The sequence below is a fragment of the Sorex fumeus genome, unplaced genomic scaffold, assembly GCF_029834395.1.
Source record: "Sorex fumeus unplaced genomic scaffold, SorFum_2.1 ptg000171l, whole genome shotgun sequence".
Lineage (NCBI taxonomy): Eukaryota > Metazoa > Chordata > Mammalia > Eulipotyphla > Soricidae > Sorex > Sorex fumeus.
In genome coordinates this window covers 7644820-7667610 of record NW_026606228.1, presented here as the reverse complement: position 1 = coordinate 7667610, position 22791 = coordinate 7644820, and the positions used below count along the sequence as shown (strand labels likewise).

The following is a 22791-nucleotide window of genomic DNA, read 5'->3' as shown; positions in this document are numbered from 1 at the left end:
TAAGTGGAAGAATTCAGGTAAAGCCCATTTACAACCTCAGAAAAAAAAGTCCTGTTGTTGAAGGACTTACCTTGTTTGGCTTGTTTCCTCCCGTAGGTACTGTTGTCCACTTTAGGTTCTTCAGGCCGGGGACAAAGTTCAGGTGTAGAACAACCTAGCATGTATGAGGTCCTGGGTTCAATTCCTAGCATTGCAAAACAAGCCACAAAGTGTTTCCATTTAGTTTTTTCAGCCCAGGGCTTTGCTACACAGCATTAGATAATGGTAGAGGAGCCAGAGAGAGAGATGAGTTCAGTTGTAGGGTGCTTGCCTTGCGCATGGATGATCTGGGTTCAATTCCTGCCACCCCATATGATCTTCCAAGCTCGCCAGGATTGATCTCTTTGAGTGCAGAGCCGGGAATAAGCCCTGAGTGCAGCCCAGTGTGGGCCCCAAAACAAACTAAATATTTAGACTCATACCAGAATTATTTTGATGAGGGCTTAGCAGTGCTCAGGAGGCCCAGGGGCCCTTCTGGATGATTCTTGGCTGACCAGGTTGATACTGCAATATGAGGACCCAATGATATGGTCGTCCTGCTGAACATGTGCCAGGAACTACCCAGACCACCCTGCTGGGGTTGTGAGGGCCTCTAGGGTCACGCCCAGAGTGCTCCCAGAGAATTTTGTGGTGCTAAGTATTGAGCCAGGGTCACCCATATGCAAAGGCATGTACGCTCCTTAACTTTTATACTGTGTCTCTGGCTTCATATTAGCATTGGGGGTGGCGAGGGGTTGCTGCTTTTAGGTTAAATGGACAAAGAAAATGCCTAAATGAATACTTAGCCACTATGAACATGCTGGCAGGACCTGAGATCTGAGTCGGTCCTCAGCTTGCTCTTGACTCTTCCTTTCTGGAGACAATTCCCTTTGGTCTTTTTGTACAGTTGATACTTGTAGAGACCCGCCCACTCCCCCCTCCCCCACCAGGTCTCCTCTGGCATCAGGCAAGAGTGTGGTTGCTTGGAACTTTCTGGAATCTTGGCCTCAGAATCAAGTCCTTTTGTTCTGGGTTGCCAGCCCCCCCTCACTCCCAGCGTGCTCCCCCCACCCCGGTTATTGGTCATCCTGTGCTCAGAGCCTAGTTCTCGCCAAAAGAGCCTCGCTCTCGCTGCTTTTCCAAGACCGTTATTTTCTAAATTGCGCAGTTAGATAAGAATGGGTTTGAAGCAATTTGCTTAGCAGCTTTTAATGAAATGGGGATAATGATCTCCTTCGGAGGTTCTGGAGTTCTCTAGCCGGGGAGAGGGCGGGGGTCCTGATAACTTAAGTTTTCCTGTTTTCTAAAGGAGAAGTCAGAGATGAAAATGTCTAGTGAGCTAGCTTCTACAAGCATGGAAGATCTTCAATCAACAGCCTGTCTTTGTTTGCAAAGCATTTTTTTTATAATTTAAAAAAATTTAAATAAAAATTGGTGACTTTTAGTTAATGCCTTTATTCTTTTCAGGTTTGAAATGGGAGTTAAAATGTCTTTTAGTACCATTAAATATTAAATTGAAACATAGGAATGAAACCTTTCACATGTTATGACCTGGGTTCAATCCCTGCCACCCCATATGGTCTCCCAGGCTCACCAGGATTGATCTCTTTGAGTACAGAGCCAGGGATAAGCCCCAAGCGCAGCCCAGTGTGAGCCCCAAAACAAACAAAAAATTAGACTCATACTAGAATTCTTCTGGTGGGGGCTTAGCAGTGCTCAGAAGGCCCAGGGACCCTTCTGGGTGATCTTGGCCGACCAGGTTGGCACTACATTATGAAGACCTAGTGATATGATCCTTTTGGACATGTTGTGCCAGAGACTACCCAGACCATCCTGCTGGTGGTGTGGGGGTCTCCTGGGCCACGCCCAGAGTGCTCCCAGAGAATTTTGTGGTGCTAAGGATTGAACCAGGGTTACCCATATGCAAAAGCACATGCACACCTTAAGTCCTGTACTATGTCTCTGGCTTCATATCAGAATCGTGTGTGGGGTGGGGTTGCTGCTGTTATATTAAATGAACAAGAAAACTACCTAAATATAGGATGCCGCAGATTGAACCTGGGACAGTTGTGTGTATGGCAAATGCCCTACCCTCTGTACTATCCCTCTGAGCTTTTTACTTTAAGTAAAAAAAAAAAACAAACTTTGGAATGTGCACATGGCTCAAGGATGGGAGCACATACTTGGCATAGATGATGCCCCAGATTCAATATCCAGCTTGGCATTCCTCCCAGCACTACTGGGTGACTCCACGCATCTGCCAGGGTAGTGCCACAGCACTGGCTGGGCACTGAACCGTCATTAGTTCTACACTGCCAGGCCAAAAATGGCTTGTCTATAAAAATAACATTTACTTTTTCAGTTTCAGTTTCTAGGAAAGTAAGTATAAAAATCCACATAGGGCCAAAGAGATAATATAACACTATCTTGCTATACTATAAGGTGCTTGCCTTCCATATGGCTGATCGAGTTGAAGCTCCAGCACCACCTACGGCCCCCCTCAAGCACCACCAGGAATGATTTCTGAGCCAGGGTAAGCCCTAAATGTGGCAGGGTATGACCCAAACCCCCCCCAAAAAACCCCTCAGTTCACATTAATAGAAAGCTCATTGGAGCCCTTGGTAAGCTTTATTTGTTCTTGTTAAGGGCGTCACACCTTTTGCTAGACTGGGTGGTGATGGAGTAGAGGCAATTAATTGAACTCAGAGCACATGCAAGGCATGTACCCTACTATGTGGATCACATTCTTGACTCCTCGGTTAAGTTCTGAGAATGAAAACAGGTCCTGAAACCAAAAAAATTGAGAATTGCTGATTTGGTGTATGTTGTAACAATATTTTAACAATTATTCATGTGAACCAGAATTTTAATATTTACCAGTTTACAGTATGACTTCCAAGTAAAGAAAATCGGGAGCTGGACAGAACAAATTAAGGTGCTTGTCTTGCATGCAGCCAAGTCTAATTTGATCACAGGTCCCACGTTTGGTCCTCTGAGAATTTCTATGAGCAATCCCTGAGCACAGAGCTAGGAGTAGCTCCAGAATACTTATTATACAGAATACTGAAAGGAAAAACTATCCATAAAAGGAAAATGGATTGAACTAATGCAAAAATACTGAACAGTAAGTTTCCATGTCATTTATTTCAGATTGTGCCTCAAGGAAAACATTACATGTAGAAAAACTAAAAACTCAAGGATGTTGATCTTGCAGTTTTCAGAACTAGAAAGTTATAGGATTTTAATTCCTATTCATTTAACCTTTATATCTGGTGTTCCTATCGGATTTCTCTGTTATTGACATCCATAGTGGGTAAGCTTAATGCTTATAAAGCATGGTATGTATTTCCTAAGTGACTTTAGGAATTAGTGATTATACAACAGCTTATACGGCAGAGTCTGGCAAACTCCCCGTGGTGTATCCAATATGCCAAATACCAGTAACAATGATGGGTCTCATTCTCCTAACCCTGGAAGAGCTTTTAATATGGCACTTTTTAAAAAAATCTCAGGGCTAGGACGAAGGGGCCTGCTCGAGGCAATCGACGAACAACAGGATGGTCGTGATCATCATGATAACAGCTTATAATACAAAAGATTATATGGATAAACTTTGGCCTGTTATGCAGTAGATTTGTTTCAGGTCACGTTTTACATACATAAATTATAATTAAAGCATATTCTTTGGTTTGTTGCCTTTTCTGATGAGGGGGTATTGGACCGCACTTGTGCTCAGGGACTCTTCCCAGTGTAGTGCTCAGGGGTCACTCCCAGTCCAGTAGCATATGGTGCTGGGGACCAAACTTGGATATCAAGCATGCAGATAATGAACTAGCTCAAAAGTCTCGACACCCTATCTGCCAAACCTTCGAAAAGATATTTTTCAATCAAAAATTATAATTCAGGGGGCTGGAGGTAGGGTTGAGGTAGGTTCAGCAGGAAGGCTGAGGTAGGTTGGAGGTAGGCTGAAGGTAGGTTCAGCAGGTAGGGTTTGCCTTGCATGCAGCCAACCTGGGTTCAATTCAGCATCCCATACGATCCCCTGAGCACCTCCAGGAGTGATTCCTGAGTGCAGAGCCAGGAATAACTATCCCTGAGCATCACTAGGTGTGACTCAAAAGAAAAAAAAGTTACAATTCATATATAATAGCAGCCCAACCTTCTGGATTTGTTTGGTGTTTCAGTAAGGATTTTTTAAGCCTTTCTTTTGGGGTTGTTTTTGGGCAACACACAGTTGTGTTCAGGGGAGCATGTAGTGCTGAGGATTAAGCCTGGGGTCCTACATATCTTCATTTTGTTTGGTGGGGGCACACTTTGTCAGTGATTCGGTGTATATTCCCAGCAGGGTGCTCAGGGTTTTCTCCTGGTATTACTCGGGATTGACCAGAGTTGGGGATAGAAATTGGATCTCCATATGCAGAACATGTGTTCCAGTTCTTTGTGCTATCTCTCCTCATTTTGTTTTGTCTTCTCATTGATGCTAGCGTCCGCCAGAGCTACAACCTAGCAGTGCTTGGGAGGGCATGTGGTGCCAGTGATCGAACTGGGAGCATGCAAGGTATGCTCACTGGCACTTTGATCTATCTACCTAACCCAAAGCGCATTCTCTTTGTTTTTGGTTTTTGAGCCACACCTGGTGGTGCTCAGGGGTTATTCCTCGCTCTATACTCAGGAATTATTCCTAGTTGTTAGGCTCATGGGACCATGTGAGTTGCCCGGGATCAAATCCAAATCAACAGTATGCAAGGCAAGCACCCTACCTGCTGTACTTCTTTCCATCCCATGTATCGTAATCTTCGTATGTAATCGTTACCAGTTCAGAAGACTGGAGAGATAGGTAGGAGTCCTGGTTCTTTCGCCAAAACTACCACCAACTCCAGTACTGAGTTGGTAGTAGGCCTTGAGCACTACCATGTGTGGCCCCTTAGAAGAAGAAAAAGGTTACTTCTCAGAAAGTAAATATTATTATATTGCCCCATCCCACAGAGAAATTGTACAGGGGTTTAAGTGCATGCCTTGCATGCAGCTGACCTTGTCTCAGTCTCTGGCACCGCATAGTCCTCCAGGCATCACCAGGTCTGGCTTTTGAGGCCCTGAGCTACTAGGGGACCTGGATAATTCCAGAACTCCCAGGACTGAGTAGCAGCAATTCTTTGGACTCTTTCTTGCATTGAACTACTGAGACTCACTGGCTGAGACTCACTGTGAAGGAACCTCCAGGCTTCCTGAGCATTGTGTGGGAGTCCAACAAGGAAGAAAAGGATATTTTGAGTTTTAGAAAGAATGAAAGAAGTCATAAGTGAACTATTTGGTACGTGATATATATATATATATATTTTATATACATATATATTGCAAAATGCAGTCTAAATTATCCTGATTGTATATAATGTTTACCCGAAAAATACATTACTTTTATTCTAAAGTCTTTATATTTACTTAAATATACAATAAAATCTTCTTTGGTTTTTTTACACAAGCAAAAAAAAGGAAAGGACTGGGTGGGGCCAGAGTAATAGTATAGTGGGTAGGATGTTTGCCTTACACAATTGACCTGGGTTCTATCCCTGGCATCTTGTATGGTTATTCAAGCACCACCAGGAATTACCCTTGAATGCAGAGCCAAAGTAGGCTCTGAATACAGCCGTGTGTGGGCACACCCCCAAAAATACATATAAAAAAGAAAGAAAAGAAATGGGCACCAGAAATGTACTCAGGATAGAGTTTTCTAGGTGTAAAGGACAACATGGGCTAAAATATAATAGTGAAGTGTCATGACCTTACTCTAAACTTTAAGGGTGCTTTAAAGTCTCTGTTCTTAATGTACCCATTGAATTTTGATGTGCTTACTAATTGTTCTTTCTGGCAACTTAAACAAGAAGTCAGGTGTTGGGTCCAGTGGTGGGGGAAGAATACTGTATTGAATAAATGACTAGCCTGTGTATTCTGCTCAAGACTGTCCAGGCAACCCTGATAGTGTGTGCCTGTCTCTTCAGCCAACCTTCGCTGGACAATTGGCATTAGACACAGTCCTTTGAGCCATCTCCATAGCCCTCCAAAAATTAATTTACACTCAATTACTTGGAACTATTTTTTCTGCTTGGCAACAGTATGTTAAAATAGACATAGTGTCTCTTACCTGGGTCAGTAGCTGGGGTAGCAAGTTTGTTCTTCCATGGATCTCCAGTTGCAGAACTAAGAGAACTTCTGAAACTGACATTGTAGGAATCTCTCCACGTCTTTGCTGGATATGCAGTACATTTCTCTGACACATGACAATCTCCCATAAAGTTTCTTTCCCTACCACCAAAACTCTGAAGCAAGGATTTGAGAGTTTTTTCATGGTAATAGTTTTTATAATAAGTACTAATGTTAGTTGTTTGTGCCAACAGACAGTTTATATAACCACTTAATTAAAGTGTTTTAGGTAAGTTCTAGATTATTCAGTTGTAGCTCTTTTATTGTTGTCTTTTTTGGGGGGTGGGGCACACCCAGCTGTGCTCCGGAATTACTCCTGGCTCAGCACTGAAGAATTATTCCCGATAGGCCTTAGGGATCATATGGGATGCTAAGGATAGAACCTGGGTCGGCTGCATGCAAGGCAGTCGTTCTGCCGGCTGTACTATGGGTCTATCCATAGCATCTGCCTGCCGTAATATGGGTCTATCCCTGGTAGCAATAGATTCTTAATTCTGAGCATCATTTGTCATGTATTTGACATACAAAGCCCTGATTATATTTAGGTCAAGTGATAACTTTTCAAATTATTGAGAGAAAGCGATTGGAATAGGGTTTTTTCAGGGAGGGGTTGTTTGTTTTTTGGGTCAGTGATGGGAGTTACCCCTGTCTCTGCACTCAGGAATTACTCCCGGCAGTGTTCAAGGGACCATATGGAATGCTGGCGATTGAACCAGGGCCGGCCACATGCAAGGCACAAGACACCTTTAAGAAAAGTGCAAGTACCTGTCTTTTAGTTTTAGCTTCTGAGCCACACTTTGTGGTGCTCGCAGGCTCCTCCCAGCTTGATGCTTAGAGCTGACTCCCAGTAGCCCTCAAGGAATCATGGTGTACTGGGGATCAAACCTGCACCACCCTAAGCATAGCCTGTGCCCCAGACCTTGGAACTAGCTCCAAAATCACAAATCCTTGTTTTGTTTTTAATTGAAATATTTATTTGAAAATTGAGGGTGTATTTCAGCAGTAGCACACTTGCCCTGCATGTGTGAAGTCCTGGGTTCAATCCCTGGTACTGCCAAAAATGTTTACAGACTAGAGAGATCAGCTCAGTGGGCTGGAGGGCTTTCTTCGCAAGCCTCATTGCAATTCCAAGCACCCAGCTGGGAGTAGCCCCTGAACACTGCTCCAGGTGTGGGTCCAAAACCATAAAAGCCAAGACAGATTACCTTATTTTTTCCTAAAATTGAGCATATTAGTTTGAGAATAAAAGGCAGTGATTGAAATTGGTAATTTAATAATTTCGTTAATTTCTTCAAGTACCTGATACATTCAACATTTTATTTACTGTTTGCCTTCGTTCAGGAATAACTGCTGATGGAAAATGAGTTGCATGTATAGATCAAACATGGCAAACTCAAAAGATAAACTTTGCTTAGGAGGACAAAATTAGATTATATTTAGGGTCTGAAGCGATAGCACAGGGTAGGGCGATAGGCGTTTGCCTTGCACGCGGCCAATCCAGGTTTGATTCCCAGCATCCTATATGGTCCCCTGAGCATCGCCAGGAGTTATTCCTGAGTGCAGAGCCAGGAGTAACCCCTGTGTATTGCCGGGGGTGACCCAAAAAGCAAAAAAAAAATTAGATTAGATTTAACATAGTTCAATCTTAGTAAACAACCAGTTGTATACATTTTCATTTGTAAATTGAAAGCTAATATACCTGATTTTCTTCCTGTGTTGAAATCACATGGTAAGTTTGTTAGAGATTGATGTAGTCTCAAGATTTATGAATTCCAAGTTTCATGTTTCAGTATTTGGTGTATTTTAGTGACTTTTGAAATTAATTGATCTCATTTTGTGTTTAGGTGATCCTGAAACTTGATGGATGACAGCAGTCCTTTGCAGCCAAAAAGTAAGTATTACAATCAATATATGTATGCATGGCATTTGTACTGAAAATCTTGCTTTATGCGAAAAGGTGAAAGAGACAAAGATGGGAATATTAAAAAAGAAGTTTCACCTTATTAAAGTGTTTATTAAGAAGCTAGAAAGCTAGTATAGTGGGTTAGGCACGTGCCTGGTACATGGCCGATCTGGGTTCAATACCCAGCACCCAGCTGAGTAGGAGTGACCCCTTAGTGCAGAGCTAGGAATAAGTCCTAAGCACAGCTGGGTGTGGCCCCCAAATAAAAATGTTTATTAAGGTTAAAAAGAATAATACACTATAAAGAGTAATGTAGAAATAAGACATTTCTTCCTCATCTCTGTAGATAACTACTATTATTTTTCCTGGTATATATAATCAAAAACTTCTATCATAGACCAAAATTTCTAAGATAGGGCTAGAGTGCTAGCACAGTGGTAAGGGCATTTGCCTTGCATGTGACTGACCCGGATTCTATTGCTCCGCCCCTCTTGGAGAGCCCGACAAGCTACCGAGAGTATCTCGCCCGCACGGTAAAGCCTGGCAAGCTACCTGTGACGTATTTTATATGCCAAAACAGTAACAAAAAGTCTCACAATTTGTTGAGAGACATTACTGGTACCCGCTTGAGCAAATCGAACAATGGGAGGACAGTACTATATTTATAATCAAAAACTTTTCTATGTATAGATCAAAAATTATTTCTAAGATCACCTAAGGGCAGAGGTGTAGATCAGTGGTAGAGAGAGTATTTTGCATATGTGAGACCCTGGGTTTGTTCACTGGTACACTGCAAATAATAATAATACTTGTATGTACTATTATGTACCTTTCAAAAAGTTTCTCTGAACATATCTAACACTGGAAGCACCCAGTTGAAAAGAATTAGAGAAAAGAATGAGAATAGCCAGAGGGAGTACAGTAGGTAAAGTGCTTGCCTTGCATCCAGCCAACCCAGGTTTGATTGGGCACCACATATGGTCTCCAGAAGCGAACACTGAGTGCAGGGTCAGATGTAAGTACTGAGCACTGCGAGGTGTGGCCCCCAAACAAAACAAAAAGAATGAGGGGAGCTGAGGTTGTAGCTCAAATTGTAGATCTGCATGGCCAGCATGTGTGAGACCATCCATCTTCAGCACTTACAGGCTCTCCTCCTAAGCATTGCTGGGAATGTCCCTAATGGCCTCCATGCACTGTTGGAACTGAGCACTGCTTGGATTGCCTCCCCATAACAATATTAAAAATAGGGAAAACTATGTGTCAAGTGGTATTAAGACCATGGAAACAAGAAAGTGACAAATTATTAATCTATTTCTTATTTATTATTTTGGGGTTTTTTTTTGGGTTCATACCTAGTGATACTCAGGGGTTAACTCTTGGCTCTGCAATCAGGAATTACTCCTGACAATGCACAGGTGGACCATATGGGATGCTGGGGATTGAACCCGGTTTGGCTGTGTGCAAGGCAAATGCCTTACCCATTGTTCTATCTCTTCGACCTCTAATCTATTTCTTTTAGGGAGGTCACACCTTTTTAAAAATGCTCAGCGGTTACTCCTGAGTCTATACTCAGGAATTACTCCTGTCAGTGCTTGGGGGATCATATTGGATGCTGGGGATCGGGAATCAAACCTGGGTTGGCTGCATGCAAGGCCAATACCCTCCCTGCTGTATTATCACTCTGGCACCAATATTTTTTTTTAAATTTAAGAAATTTTAGACTGAAAATTTAAAGGTATAAGTCTAATATTGTAAAATTTAACATTGCCTAATTTTACCTAGCTTTTGATGGTTTTTGTTTTTATAGTGCTTAAGGGGCTGGAGTGATAGCACAGCGGGTAGGGCATTTGCCTTGCACACAGCTGACCAGGTTGGATTCCTCTGTCCCTCTCAGAGAGCCCGGCAAGCTACCGAGAGTATCCTGCCCACATGGCAGAGCCTGGCAAGCTCCTGGCAAGCTCCATATTCGATATGCCAAAAACAGTAACAAGTCTCACAATGGAGACATTACTGGTGTCCGCTTGAGCAAATCGATGAACAATGGGAGGACAGTGCTGCAGTGCTATAGAGCTTAAGATTAAACCTAGGACGTACACTCTGCCACAAATTTTATTCCTGTCCCTTCCTAGTTTCTTAGCTCGCAGAGTAACATATTTTAAGTGCCATTACATATACAATAGTCTACGGGTTTAGGAGGAAATGAAAAAGAAAGTATGTTATTCAGACTCAAGGAACTTGCTTTGGAGTTAGTTGTATCTGGTTATGTCATATTAAGTGATAGACATTTGGGATCATACATGACAAAGGTCAAATTACATGGCATAGACTAGTAAGGGGAGGAAGAAAAACATGATGTAATGTGTTATTGTGGAAGTTGTAATTGAACTAAGAGTTGGAAAGAGGCAGGGAATTAAAATTTGTTGAATACTAGTAGTTGATATATAATTTTCTTGAATTACAGTACTATTTGATATATCAATATTCGAGGTGAAAAATAGATTTAAGAAACTTATGATTAGGAATGGTACAATGAAGATTTGAAATAGGTAATTTAATATCATATACATTCTTTCTAATATATTTATTGTGGACAGTATAAGGTAAGGAGGGAAGGGAAGATGTTTATAGATTGAAGGAGAAGGAAAAAGAATACTCCAAGGGAAATAATAAGGGTGGTGTTTTAAATTAAACTTAATTATTTGACTTAGAGCACCCTGTATTTTTATTTCTTGGTTTGGAGTCCACATCCAGGATTACTTTAGTTCTTGGGTCTGTGCATGGAAATGACTCCTGGCTCTGCTGGGGAGAACGAATAGGGTGTTGTGAATCAAACACAGCTGAGTTGAAGGCAGGGCTCTGCCCACTCTACTGTCTCTCAAGTTCCATTTTCTCTATATTTTTAAAAGATATAGTTTAGACAGGAAGGACATTAGTCAATAAAATTGGTTACATTTGTGAGGATGGAAAGGTTTTTTTCGGTTTTGTTTTATGCTAAGTGGACTACTAAACATTAGACAACTTTATGCCAAGAAATGATTTTTATGTTCCTATATAAAACAGGATCTTAAACTAAAAAAATTAAATAATGGCACCGATTTCTTAATGTGTTTATTTTGTATGTCATTCCCTCTCCATCATTTTTTTACATTGGTACCTTTATTTTGGTTTGGGGGGCCGTACCTGGAGGTGTTCAGGGCTAACTTCTAGATCTGTGCTCCGGTGTCACTCGTGGTGCTCAGGGCACCATATGGGCTGCCAGGGATTGAACTCAGGTTGGCCATGTGCAAGGGAAATGCCCTACTTGCAGTACTGTCTCTCCCATCCCTAAATGGTTCCTTTAAATCTTGGAATAAAATGTACAGGATGGGACGGGGTGGGGGGGATGCTGGGACCTGTGGTGATGGATGACGGGCACCGGTGGAGGGATGGGCACTTGATCATTGTATAACTGAAACCCAAGCACAAAATTTGTAAGCCTATAACTGTACCTCATGGTGTTTCACTAATAAAAAAGAAAAAAAATAAAAATAAATAAAAAAAATGTACAAATGACATGTTCATCTAGTAAAATTATCTTTAGAAATAGCTGCATTTAAAAGATAATTTTTTTCCAGAAAAAAAGATATAATTTTATAAGTTAGGACCCTGGAATCACCTTTTTTAAAAAATTTGGGGGTTGGGCTCCCAAAGCAGTATTCAGGAGGCTCCAGAACCTGGTGCACTTGGACAACAGGACCAGATGTTCCAATGCTTCAACCTAGTAATGTAATATTTCTTGGGTCCTCTTGTGGTAGGTGCCAGCAGGACCACCTCAGTGCTGCTCCAGCCATGTAAAACCAGGGATTGAATTTGGCACTGTGAAGGTGCAAGGTGTTCACTATAGCCCTCGAGGTTGTCTCCCTGTTCTTTTTTTTTTTTTCAGTTGTTCCTCTATTCACATCTCACTTCATACATCCAGCACCACTTGTATTCTTTCCAATTCCTATTAATTTTCTTTTTCTTTTTGGGTCATACCCAGCAATGTACAGAGGTTACTCCTGGCTCTGCACTCAGGAATTATTCCTGGCAGTGTTTGGGGAACCATGCTGGGAATTGAACCCAGGTTGACCGCATGCAAGGCAAACTCCCTACCTGCTGTGCTATCACTCCAGCCCCTCCATTGCTATTATTTTAATTTAGGTCTTCCCTAACTTTTTTATAAATCTGAGTAATCTATGCATAGTTTGAAAAGGATAAATCTTAAATAAAGACAATGTTTTAAATTGCAAGTCACAATCATAGTCTTAAGGGTGGGAGAGAAAGGTGTATCCAGTCTTAAGGGTGGGAGAGAAAGGTGGGAGAAGATAAATATTCATGTGTTGGCAAGTTTTTTTTTCAAACGTTCACTTTCAATATTATTCTGTTATTCTAAAATTTTTCTTTTCACATTATGAAATCTCAAAACACATATATTGCTCTCTTGAATCATTTTTGCCATTATTTAATTTTTCCTGCCAGAAAAATTTTCCTTTTTTAGTTTTCCTCTTAGAATAAGATTGTTTTCTATTTTTTTCCAATAATGTTTATGCTCTTACTGTAGAAAATTACTTCCACCAATACCACCAATGGTGCCGCAAAAGAGTTTTCTTATATTTAGCCTCCCTCCAAGTGTCTCCCAGTATGGTTATATCTTAATTCGAAGACTATGATAACTGTTCCCTAATAAACTTAATATTGTTGTGTTAATGTTATGGATATATTTCCTTTTTTTCTCTTTTATACAGCAGTTTAAAATTGTATTTTAAAAAAACTTGCTTAATTTATTGAACGTTATAGCCAAGTCTTCTCACACCCTTCTGCAGCCTCTTAAGTCAATTTCCTACATGGTAATACCTGCCAGGTAATCTTACAATTTTTAATCTGTGTACGAGTAAGTGACTGTGTGTGTGTGTGTTGTCTCTTGGAGACATTTCTTTTGGGAGTAATGTTCTCCTGCTCTACTCCTGCTGGTTGCTCTCTAAATCTTGAACTTCTGTTGTCCTCTGAGACTTTCCTTTGTCTTTGTATTACGTTAAATGTGATGTTTTTGTGGCCTGTGTCTTCCTCATTATAAGTCTTGTATATCCATCAAATCTTGCTAAGAAATAGTGAATTGGAGGTAAGTTTTGTATAATGTCACTTGTCTCTGGGGGGTTGTCCTCAAAGGACTCAGGCTACTACATTTCTCTGATGGACAGTTCAGTGTCAAAGCACAAGGATGTGGTGCTTCTTGGGTTCTGCTATGCCAAGGATCTTCATGATTACTCCAGAGGATTTTGAAGTCCACCAGCACTTCACTTCTCAATGCCAGATATCAAGTCAAGGTCTTATGCATACAAAGCCTAACCCTTATACCACATCCCCAGCCCCTTGTCTGTATTCTTGATAAAGACTATGTACCTTATGCTCAGTGGAAAAAAATGGCTGGGTATAGAATTATACATTGAAAACTATTTTTACTAATACCCTCGATGAGATCATTAGTTCTGCTTTCTTCTCTCTCTGTCTCTCTCTCTGTGTATGTGTGTGTATCTGTTTCTAATATTTGGTTATATTGTTAAATCTCATGATTTGCCTGTCTACATCCTTTATTCACTTATTATTTTTGTTTTATTTTGAGTCACACCAAGCAGTACTCGGGTTATTGCTGACTCTGCACTCAGGAATCACTCTGGACCCTATATCCATTTTTTAAAAAATTAAGAACCAGATAGGAGCAATTAGTGTGTTTTCAGGCATAATCACGCATGAATCATGCAAACTCTAATCATCATTCTCTATCTGCCCTCTAAATAGAGAGAAACAGGTAAGGATTATCCTACCTGATCATGTCCTTTATTATTTTTTAAATTTTTTTTTCTTTTTGGGTCACACCCGGTGATGCACAGGGTTTACTCCTGGCTCTGCACTCAGGAATTACCCCTGGCAGTGCTTAGGGGGACCATATGGGATGCTGAAAATTGAACCCGGGTCGGCCGCATGCAAGGCAAATGCCCTACTTGCTGTGCTATTGCTCCAGCCCATGTCCTTTATTTTTATCTTTGAGAATTTTTTGTGCAGGGTCCCAGTGGGCTATATCAATCTTGAGATTTATATTCTTTAAAATTGGAATTTTGTTTTGTTTTGGGACCATACCTGGCAGTTTGCAGGGCCCGTTACTGGCTCTGCACAGGAGTGACCCTTGATGGTGCTCAGGGAACCATATTTAGTCTCGAGGATTCAAACTAGAGTCACAGCTTCATGCAAGACAAGTGCCTTACTTCTTATACTATCTCACCAGCTCCAAACTGGGGCTTTTTATTATAGTTTACTATAATTGTTTCCTCTTTTCCCTGTATTGCTGGAAGTTTCATTACATGGTTTTACCTTTGAAATTGGTTTTCTAGCAGTCTTGTGTTCTCTAGTATACACATGTAGTTTTCACTTTTCTTTTGGTGGTGGGTGGGGCATTCCTGGTGATGCTCAGGATGTACTCCTGGCTCTGTACTTATGGATCAATCCTGGCGGAGCTCAGAGGTTCATATGTAGTGCTAGGGATAGAACCTGGGCCAGCCACGTGTAAGGCAAGTTCCTTACCTGCTGTACTATCTCTCTGGCCATCTAGATTTTTACGGTTTAATTTCAGATTTTTTTTATATTTTTTGTTTTTTGGTCCACACCTGGGTGTGCTCAGGATTTATTCCTGCCTCTGAGCTCAGGAATCATTCCTGGTGGGCTCAGGGGAACCTTGGTGAGCCGTGTGCGAGGTAAATGCCTTACCCTCTTTACTATTTCCAGCCCCTGGATATTGCTTTTTATTTTTGGGTCACACCCAGTTATGCTCAGTGGTTAATCCTGGCTCTGCCCTTGGGAATTAATCCTGGTGGTTCTCAGGAGACCATATGGGATACTGGGGATCAAACATGGGTCAGCCGCATGCAAGGTAGGCAGCCTGCCCGCTATACTAGCTCTCCAACCCCTGAGTATTACTTTTTTATAAAATATCTTGTCTCTGAAAATGATAACACAGTCTCCAGTGTTCCCCCCTGGTCGTTGTAATATTTTTACTTAAGATTATTTAATCTTATATTGCCTTTGTTTTTCACAGCTTTATTTGTTGTATGAGGATCAAGGCAAGGACCTCACAAATGCAGCTAGTTTCTAGTATTGAGTCTCATCATCGGTCATAACATTTTTAGTTTCAGTCTGGTGCTTACTCATTCGTCTACATTTCAGAATGAGGCACTTTTAGTGAGGTGCCCTTGATGAAGTAATATCAATGCATCAATTAAAGAAGTGTCTAGTTTACAGTGCTGTTCACTGTTGTATGTTCTGTGGGCTTGAAAAATGTATGTTGTGTATTCATCGTTAGAGTATTATTCAGAGTAGTTGTACTGCTCTAAAAATCATTTGTTCTCTGCCTTTTCACTCTTTCCACCCCTCTGGTTAGCCACTGATCTCTTCACTTTCTCTGTAGCTTTTCTTTCCCAGAATGTTGTGGAGTTAGATTCACACAGGACATAACTTGTCTAGATTGTCTTCTTTCACTTAGTAATGTGCAATGTCTCTTCTTATTTCTGAAGTTCTCCAATCACAAATTATGTGTCATTTGTAATCAGTCTATTGAATGTAGTTAAATTTTAAGATTTGGGAAAATTAGTTTCCATGGTAACAAAAGTGCTTTGGTTGACTCTGTTTCAACCTGAATTTGTCTCACCTTGGACCAGCTGTCTATGTATAAAGCCCTATTTTCAGTGATGGTAGACTGGACAGGTTGTTGATCAGCAGTTGTTTAGTTGTTGACTACTAAAGATTTCAGTACCCACCCTGAAACCTGTAACCTTTTGTTTACAATGGTCAGTACCCGTGGGACCGTGTGGGCCCGAATGTAAAATATGTGCCCTTGACCCATAGAACATAAAGAAATTCTGTGTGTGGGGGGTGTTTGTTTTAGGTCATACCCAGCTGTGTTCTCTGTGCTCAGGATCACTCCTGTCAGGGCTGGGGAGCATAGGTGATGCCAGAATCAAACCCATGTCATCCATTTACAAAACCCTCTTATTTCCTGAAATATTATGAAACCAGCCAGGCTTCATACAATACCTCAGTAAATATTGAATTTACTGAAAGGATATTGAGTTAATAAAATCACTATTGAATTATTTGAAAGAAAATTTTTCTGTTCAGTGAAAAGAAAAATGAGAGTCTCGTAGATAACCTCAAAGGGATGGTGCATATGCTTTGCATTCAGGATCCCAGGTTCGACCCCTGGCACTACATGGTCCCTGAGTACCACCAGGGTACCCACCTCGCTCCCAAACGAGCAACTAATTGTTAAACACCTGAGCACTGTTTGGTCTGCCCCCCTCCCCCAAACAAAAAACCAAATCCCAAATGAAAAAAAAAAAAACGAAGCACTAATTCCTAGAAGCTGTGTGCATGTTCAATATCTGTAGGCAGGTGGCAGCCCCAGATTCTATGTTTGTTGAAGGTGAGAATTCTTTTATTTGCCCTTGATCTGTAATAAGCCTCACATAACTCCCCTTTTTCATACAAGTACTAAATCCCTGCACGTCTGTTCCTGGTATCTCTGAATCTGGTTCGGTTTTTTTTTTGTGTGTGTGTATCTCCCACCTGTCGCCTCTTACTCTTAATTTATCTTCCTTTTGTTATACAATCATATTTTAGCCCTAAAATGGAAACTCACTATGAGTGGATTTGATCTTCTAAGATTCACTGGCCACTATAAATAACTGCTGTCATGCGTTAGCTAGTTTGGTTTTACCAGTTAAGATCTTAGAGATTGAGGACTGGGTTTCTTTTACTTCTACAGATACCAATTCATTAATTACTATTAGGACATATTAGTAATAACAGTAGTTGCTATTATTACTATAATACAGTAATATTAAAGTATAATTTAAATAAGCTGTGTATTGCAGGAAAAGTTTTCTTTAGAAATAGAGACTTGCTTTTCTCCTTATAAAATTAGGTAATTTCAGAATGGCAGAACTCTTTATGGAATGTGAAGAAGAGGAACTGGAGCCATGGCAGAGAAAAGTAGAAGAAATGCAGGAACAACAACTAGAGGAGGAAGAAGAAGAAGAAGTAGAAGAAGAAGATGATGATGATGAGCTGATTTTTGTTGGAGAGATATTAAGTTCAAAACCAGCCATTTCAAGTAAGCATTTAATTCAGTGAGTTAATGTTTTATAAGAGCTTCCTAATGGAAGAAGCTAGTGGTTTGTCTAGTGATTAGGTATAATATAATCTTAATATGTCACTATTATCTGGATGCATTTGGAGGTAAGAGCAAGCCTAGAATAATTCAGTTCTCAACATCATTTCCTATAACGAATTGAGAGATGCTTAATGGAGTGTTAATTCAGTTATAAAATGTACAAGGCATGTTGGCATGCTCATTGCTGATGGTGGTAAAGAATATTATGTTCTTATTTTTGTTTCCCTAGTGCCTGTGATTAGTTTTGTGCTTAAATATTGCCATATTTCAAAATTATTCAAATCGTCTTACTGAAAGCATGACAATTCAAGTGGAGTTTAATAGCATTCAATTTCTGGTCTGGAGGCATAGCTCAACATGCAGGAGGCCTGGGATCAATCCCAGGCACCACGCAGTTCCCCAAACCCTGCTTGAAGCAACTTCTGAGCACTAGACTTGAGTAGTCTCTGAGCACTGTTGGCTCATAAACCAAAAAATTGTGCTGAATTAGAACAATATATATATATTAGATTGTAAATAATTTTACTCAAAACAAAATTAAGCCTAGTGTACTTTTTTTTAAGCCTAGTGTACTTTTAATTAATTCAGATCATTTTACTGATTTTGAATTACAAAATATTTTTGATGTATGGAGTTTCAAATACATATAAATATTTAAATATATGTATATATATGCACATATGCATACACACATATATATCTAATATATATACATACATAGATACATATGTGTGTGTGTACAGTCACCATAAAGGGAGGGAACAAAATATTTGTGTTAAATGATTTTAATATCTTAAAGGGTCAAAAGGTTAGCACATGGGTTAAGGTACTTGCCATGTATCCCAGTTTGAATTTCTGGCACCGCGTATTGTGAGCCCCTAACCCAGCACTGCCAGAGGTGCCATTTTCTGGCACCAGAATAACTCCTGAGCTCTTCTGCGTGTGGCAAATGCCTTGAATGTATGAGTGAAAACTATATCAATATATGAATTAACAGATTTTTTGATCTTTGAAGACTTAGGTTGTACTTGATGCTGTATTTTAATTTTCACAAAGAGCAAAACCACTATTTTTTTAAAAAATAAAAGATAAATATATGAGATATGTAAAATAATAATAAATATATATCTTTTCCCTTTGGTGCTAGGAATGAAAAGAGGAATTATTTTAGCTTTTATGGGGTTTTATTTTTGGTCTCCCGAAATCAAATACCTATTTTGCACAAGGTTTTTTTTTTGTTTGTTTATCTGTTTTTGCTTTTTGGGTTACAACCAGTGATGCTCAGGGGTTACTCCTGGCTCTGCACTCAGGAATTACTCCTGACAGTGCTGGGGAGACCATATGGGATGCCAGGGATCAAGCCCGAGTCGGCCACATGCAAGGCAAATGCCCTACCTGCTGTACTATCGCTCTGGCCCCTGTTTTACACAAGTTTTTAAAAATTTTTTTTATTTGTGAATCACCGTGAGTTACAGTTACAGACTTAGAGACTTTTGTGCTTACATTTCAATAATACAATGGTCAAGTACCCATCCCTTCACCGGTGCCCATTTTCCACCACCAATGGGCCCAGCATCCCTCCCACCACCTCCACCCCATCCCCCACCACCCCGCTCCACCTCTGTGGCAGGGAATTCCCTTTTGCGCGCTCTCTCTCCTTTTGGGTGTTGTGGTTTGCAATAGAGGTATTCAGCAGCCATCATGTTCAGTCTATAGTCTACTTTCGGCACACATCTTTCAACCTGAATGGGTCCTCCCAACATCCTTTACTTCGTGTTCCCTTCCCTATCTGAGCTGCCTTTTCCCCCAGCATGTGTGAGGCTGGTTTTCCAAGCTGTGGAGCACACCTCCTGGTCCTTATCTGTACTACTCTTGGGTGTTAGTGTTCCATTCTGTTACTTTATATTCCACAGATGAGTGCAATCTTTCTATGCCTATCCCTCTCTTTCTGACTCATTTCAATTGCTACTTTCCATGTTGATCGACTTATATGCAAATTTCATGACTTCATCTTATCTAGCAGCTGCGTAGTATTCCATAGTGTAGATATACCAAAGTTTCTTTAACCAGTCATCTGTTCTTGGGCACATTTCCACATTTTTGCTTTTGTAAACAGTATTTTGCACAAGTTTTATGGAATTTTCTAAAAAGTTTTATACCTTTTCCTGATTAATGATTTTAGGCAAATCTCTATTAAATTTTTTATTTGGTTCTTTAATCTAAAAGTTAGGAGTTCGCATGGGTATAAAGTGAGCAGACTTGAATTGATCTAGATGTTTATGTTAGGCTAAAATTGGTTATTGGTATTGTGAGTGGATTTAAGATTTTCTGGTGGACTAGAGATTCAATTTTAGACTATGGTCTTTGATGCCGTAATTTTTTCAGAATCTAAAGAATAAAATTGAGCTGGCACTGCATGGTCTATGTACTGCTGGCAGTAGCCTGCAGTACTGGCAGGTATAGCCCAAAACTATCAAACAAAAGAATAAAAGTTTAGATAATCAAATCAGTTTTACCCATAATGAAACTTTGCAGGATATGAATGTAGATGGGATTTTGGGGACAGCTTGATTTTTGAATCAGGAACATGAGTCTGTTTATAACGTTGTCACTATCAAGGAAAGGATATACTTGAATCATTGGTTGTGTATGGATATATTTTCGTATATTTTTTCTCATCTTACTATATATTCCCTCAAGCAACACATTTAAAAATAATTCTATATTTTAGATATTTTAAACAGGGGTAACCCCAGCTCATCTTCAAATGGAATAAAGAATGAGATACTCAGTCAAGGTACAGTATTATCTTAGTTTTAAAGTGACATACTTTGGTCAAATTAGTTATATTGAAATGCACTCACTATATTGTGTAATTTTAAAAAATAGGTGGTACTGATCTAATGAGGTCTGCAAGTCAACACAGCAAAAGCCCAGCATCAAGACCAGCGACTCCATTGTCTATATTTAATCTTGACTCTGAATCTAAATCTTCGCAGAGCTCTATTTCTAATGTGTCTAAACCAGTAAGTATTTTTTTAAAGTATGCAATTAACTTAGGTATACAACAGACTTTATAATACTGAGAATTGTGAACTAGCATAGCTGGCCACCATTCCTGACAAAAGCATAATTGCTATCAGAAAATTTCACCACCTTTATGTAAGATCGTTCAACTAATACCTAATCTCTGCAGGAACTAATTAGCTAATATTTTTAAATAGTTACTAAGATTGAAGATTGTCATCTAAAGGTAAGTTAAATGTATTATCAGTAATGAAATGCTGGATAATTACAATAGATAGTAAACTATTGCACTGGTGGAGGGATGGGTGTTGGATCATTGTATGACTGAAACCCAATCGTGAACAGCTTTGTAATGCTCTGTCTCACGGTGATTCAATAGAAAATAAATACATAAATAAAGATAGTAAACTGAAACATGTTTTCTTTATTAGGACGATAGTTCTAAGGTCATTGTGTTTTGTTCGGAAAACGTATCTTCATAATTTAGTAGAAAATGGTAGTATTTAACCTTTTATATTTGTACCCCTGTAAACTAGCATTATTTAAATAAAAATAAAAAGTTCACATCCTTGATTCAGTTATTTCACATTCCTTGTGGGTAAGTATTTGTGTTAAATGTTACACACATGTAAATTAGTCTCATTTAATTCTATGATTTCCTTATAAGATAGGCATTATCATTATCCCAATTTTTTAATTGAGGAAACTAAAACTCAAAATGTTAGATAATTTACTCAAGACCACACAGATGAAAATGATGGAACTGAGATGTCAAAATCCAGAGTTTTATAAAATAGGCACAGATACTCTCCATGCATATAAATTTATACTTATGAAAGTTAAAGGACAGAGAGATATTTCAGAAGGTAAGGTGCTTTCTTTGCATGCAGCTAACCCAGGTTCGATTCCCAACATTCCATGAAATCCCTTGAACTGTATAGTAGAGGAATATGGTATTTTTTCAAAGAATGTGCAGTTATACCCCTAAATCTGTGTATATTTATACCCCTGTAAACCAGCATTATTTTAATAAAAGTAAAAAGTTCACGTCCTTAATTCAGTTACTTCACATTCCATTTCCAAGAATTTAAGGATATTACATATTTATTTGGTTTTGGTTTCTGGGCTACACCTTTTGGTACTCAGGGCTTACTCCTGGCTCTGCACTCAGAGATCACTCCTGGTGGGCTCAAGGGATAATATGGGTGATAATATGAGATCAAACCCAGGTTAGCCGTGTGCAAGGCAAATGCCCTCTACCCACTGTACTATCTCTCTGGCCCACAAAATGACAATGTTTAATGGAGAAGTATTTAAAATAGGAAAAAGTAAAACCTATAATCCAGCAATAGGATATTGAAACAAATTAAATAATGGACCGTGTGCAACATGATTTTGATAAATAGTTTGATAGCTATTTTGATAAATAGTTCATGTTAAAGAAGTGGTTTCTAATGTCAAGTTCAGGGGAAAATAATGTTGCTATGTATAAAATATTAACATTTTCTCCTATTAGGATTAAAATATAGAACATAAGTTACTAACAATTTTCAAGATAGTTCTTTACCAGAAGTTCTTCCAAAGAGAGTTAATACGTCAAATCTCTTCCTGAGTCTAAAGTGCTACCACTTTATAAACTTTTATTACTGAAACACCATGAGGTCCAGTTGTAGACTTACAAGTTTTTGTGCTTGGGTTTCAATTATACAATGATCGAGTACCCATCCCTCCACCAGTGCCAATTCTCCACCACCACTGATCCCAGTATCCCTCCCACCCCCCATCCCCCATCCCACCCTGCCTCTGTGGCAGGGCATTCCCTTTTGTTCTCCAAAGAGCATATATATTAATCAACAAATAACTTGTTAAAAGATTTGTTCAGAACCAGTGTAATAGTAGAGAGGGTAGGGCATTTGCCTTGCACACAGCTGGGTTCAATCTCTGGCACCCCATGTTATGTCTTGAACCCACCAGGAGTAAGCCCTGAGGACCACCAGGCGTAGCCCAGAAACCAAAACCAAAATCGAATATATATGTAATTTCCTTAGAGTAAATTCTGGGAAATGGAATGTGAAATACTGAACCAACTATTTGAACCTTTTACTTTTATTCAAATAATGGTTTACAGGCCTATAAATGTGTATGAATATTATATGTATTTTATAGGTATTTATAATTATATGTATTTAGGGGTATAATTGCACATTCCCTCAACAAGTACTTTATCTCCTTATTATAGTTCATTTTATGTTACTTTTATTGACTCAACGTGAGATCTGTAGTTAAAATGTTGTTCATGATTGGGTTTCAGTCATACAACTTCCCAACACCCATCCATTGTGCAATGTAGATTTCCTACCACCTATATCCCCAGTTTCCCTCTGGCCCCTGTCTGCATCTTTCCTCT

General features: G+C 39.6%; 1 protein-coding gene and 1 pseudogene across 1 annotated transcript in view; one reads left to right on the top strand and one right to left on the bottom strand.

The window, feature by feature from the left end:
- Window positions 1–22791, top strand: part of ZNF280C (zinc finger protein 280C) — a 55909-nt gene that overhangs the window by 2261 nt on the left and 30857 nt on the right. The window contains exons 2-5 of the mRNA XM_056107744.1: window positions 8061–8107; window positions 17109–17297; window positions 20089–20154; window positions 20247–20383. Coding sequence (XP_055963719.1) covers window positions 8077–8107; window positions 17109–17297; window positions 20089–20154; window positions 20247–20383 — 423 coding nt within the window. The 5' untranslated portion in view covers window positions 8061–8076. The remainder of the gene's footprint in view (window positions 1–8060; window positions 8108–17108; window positions 17298–20088; window positions 20155–20246; window positions 20384–22791) is intronic.
- LOC130017067 (uncharacterized) lies at window positions 13843–13966 on the bottom strand (annotated as a pseudogene).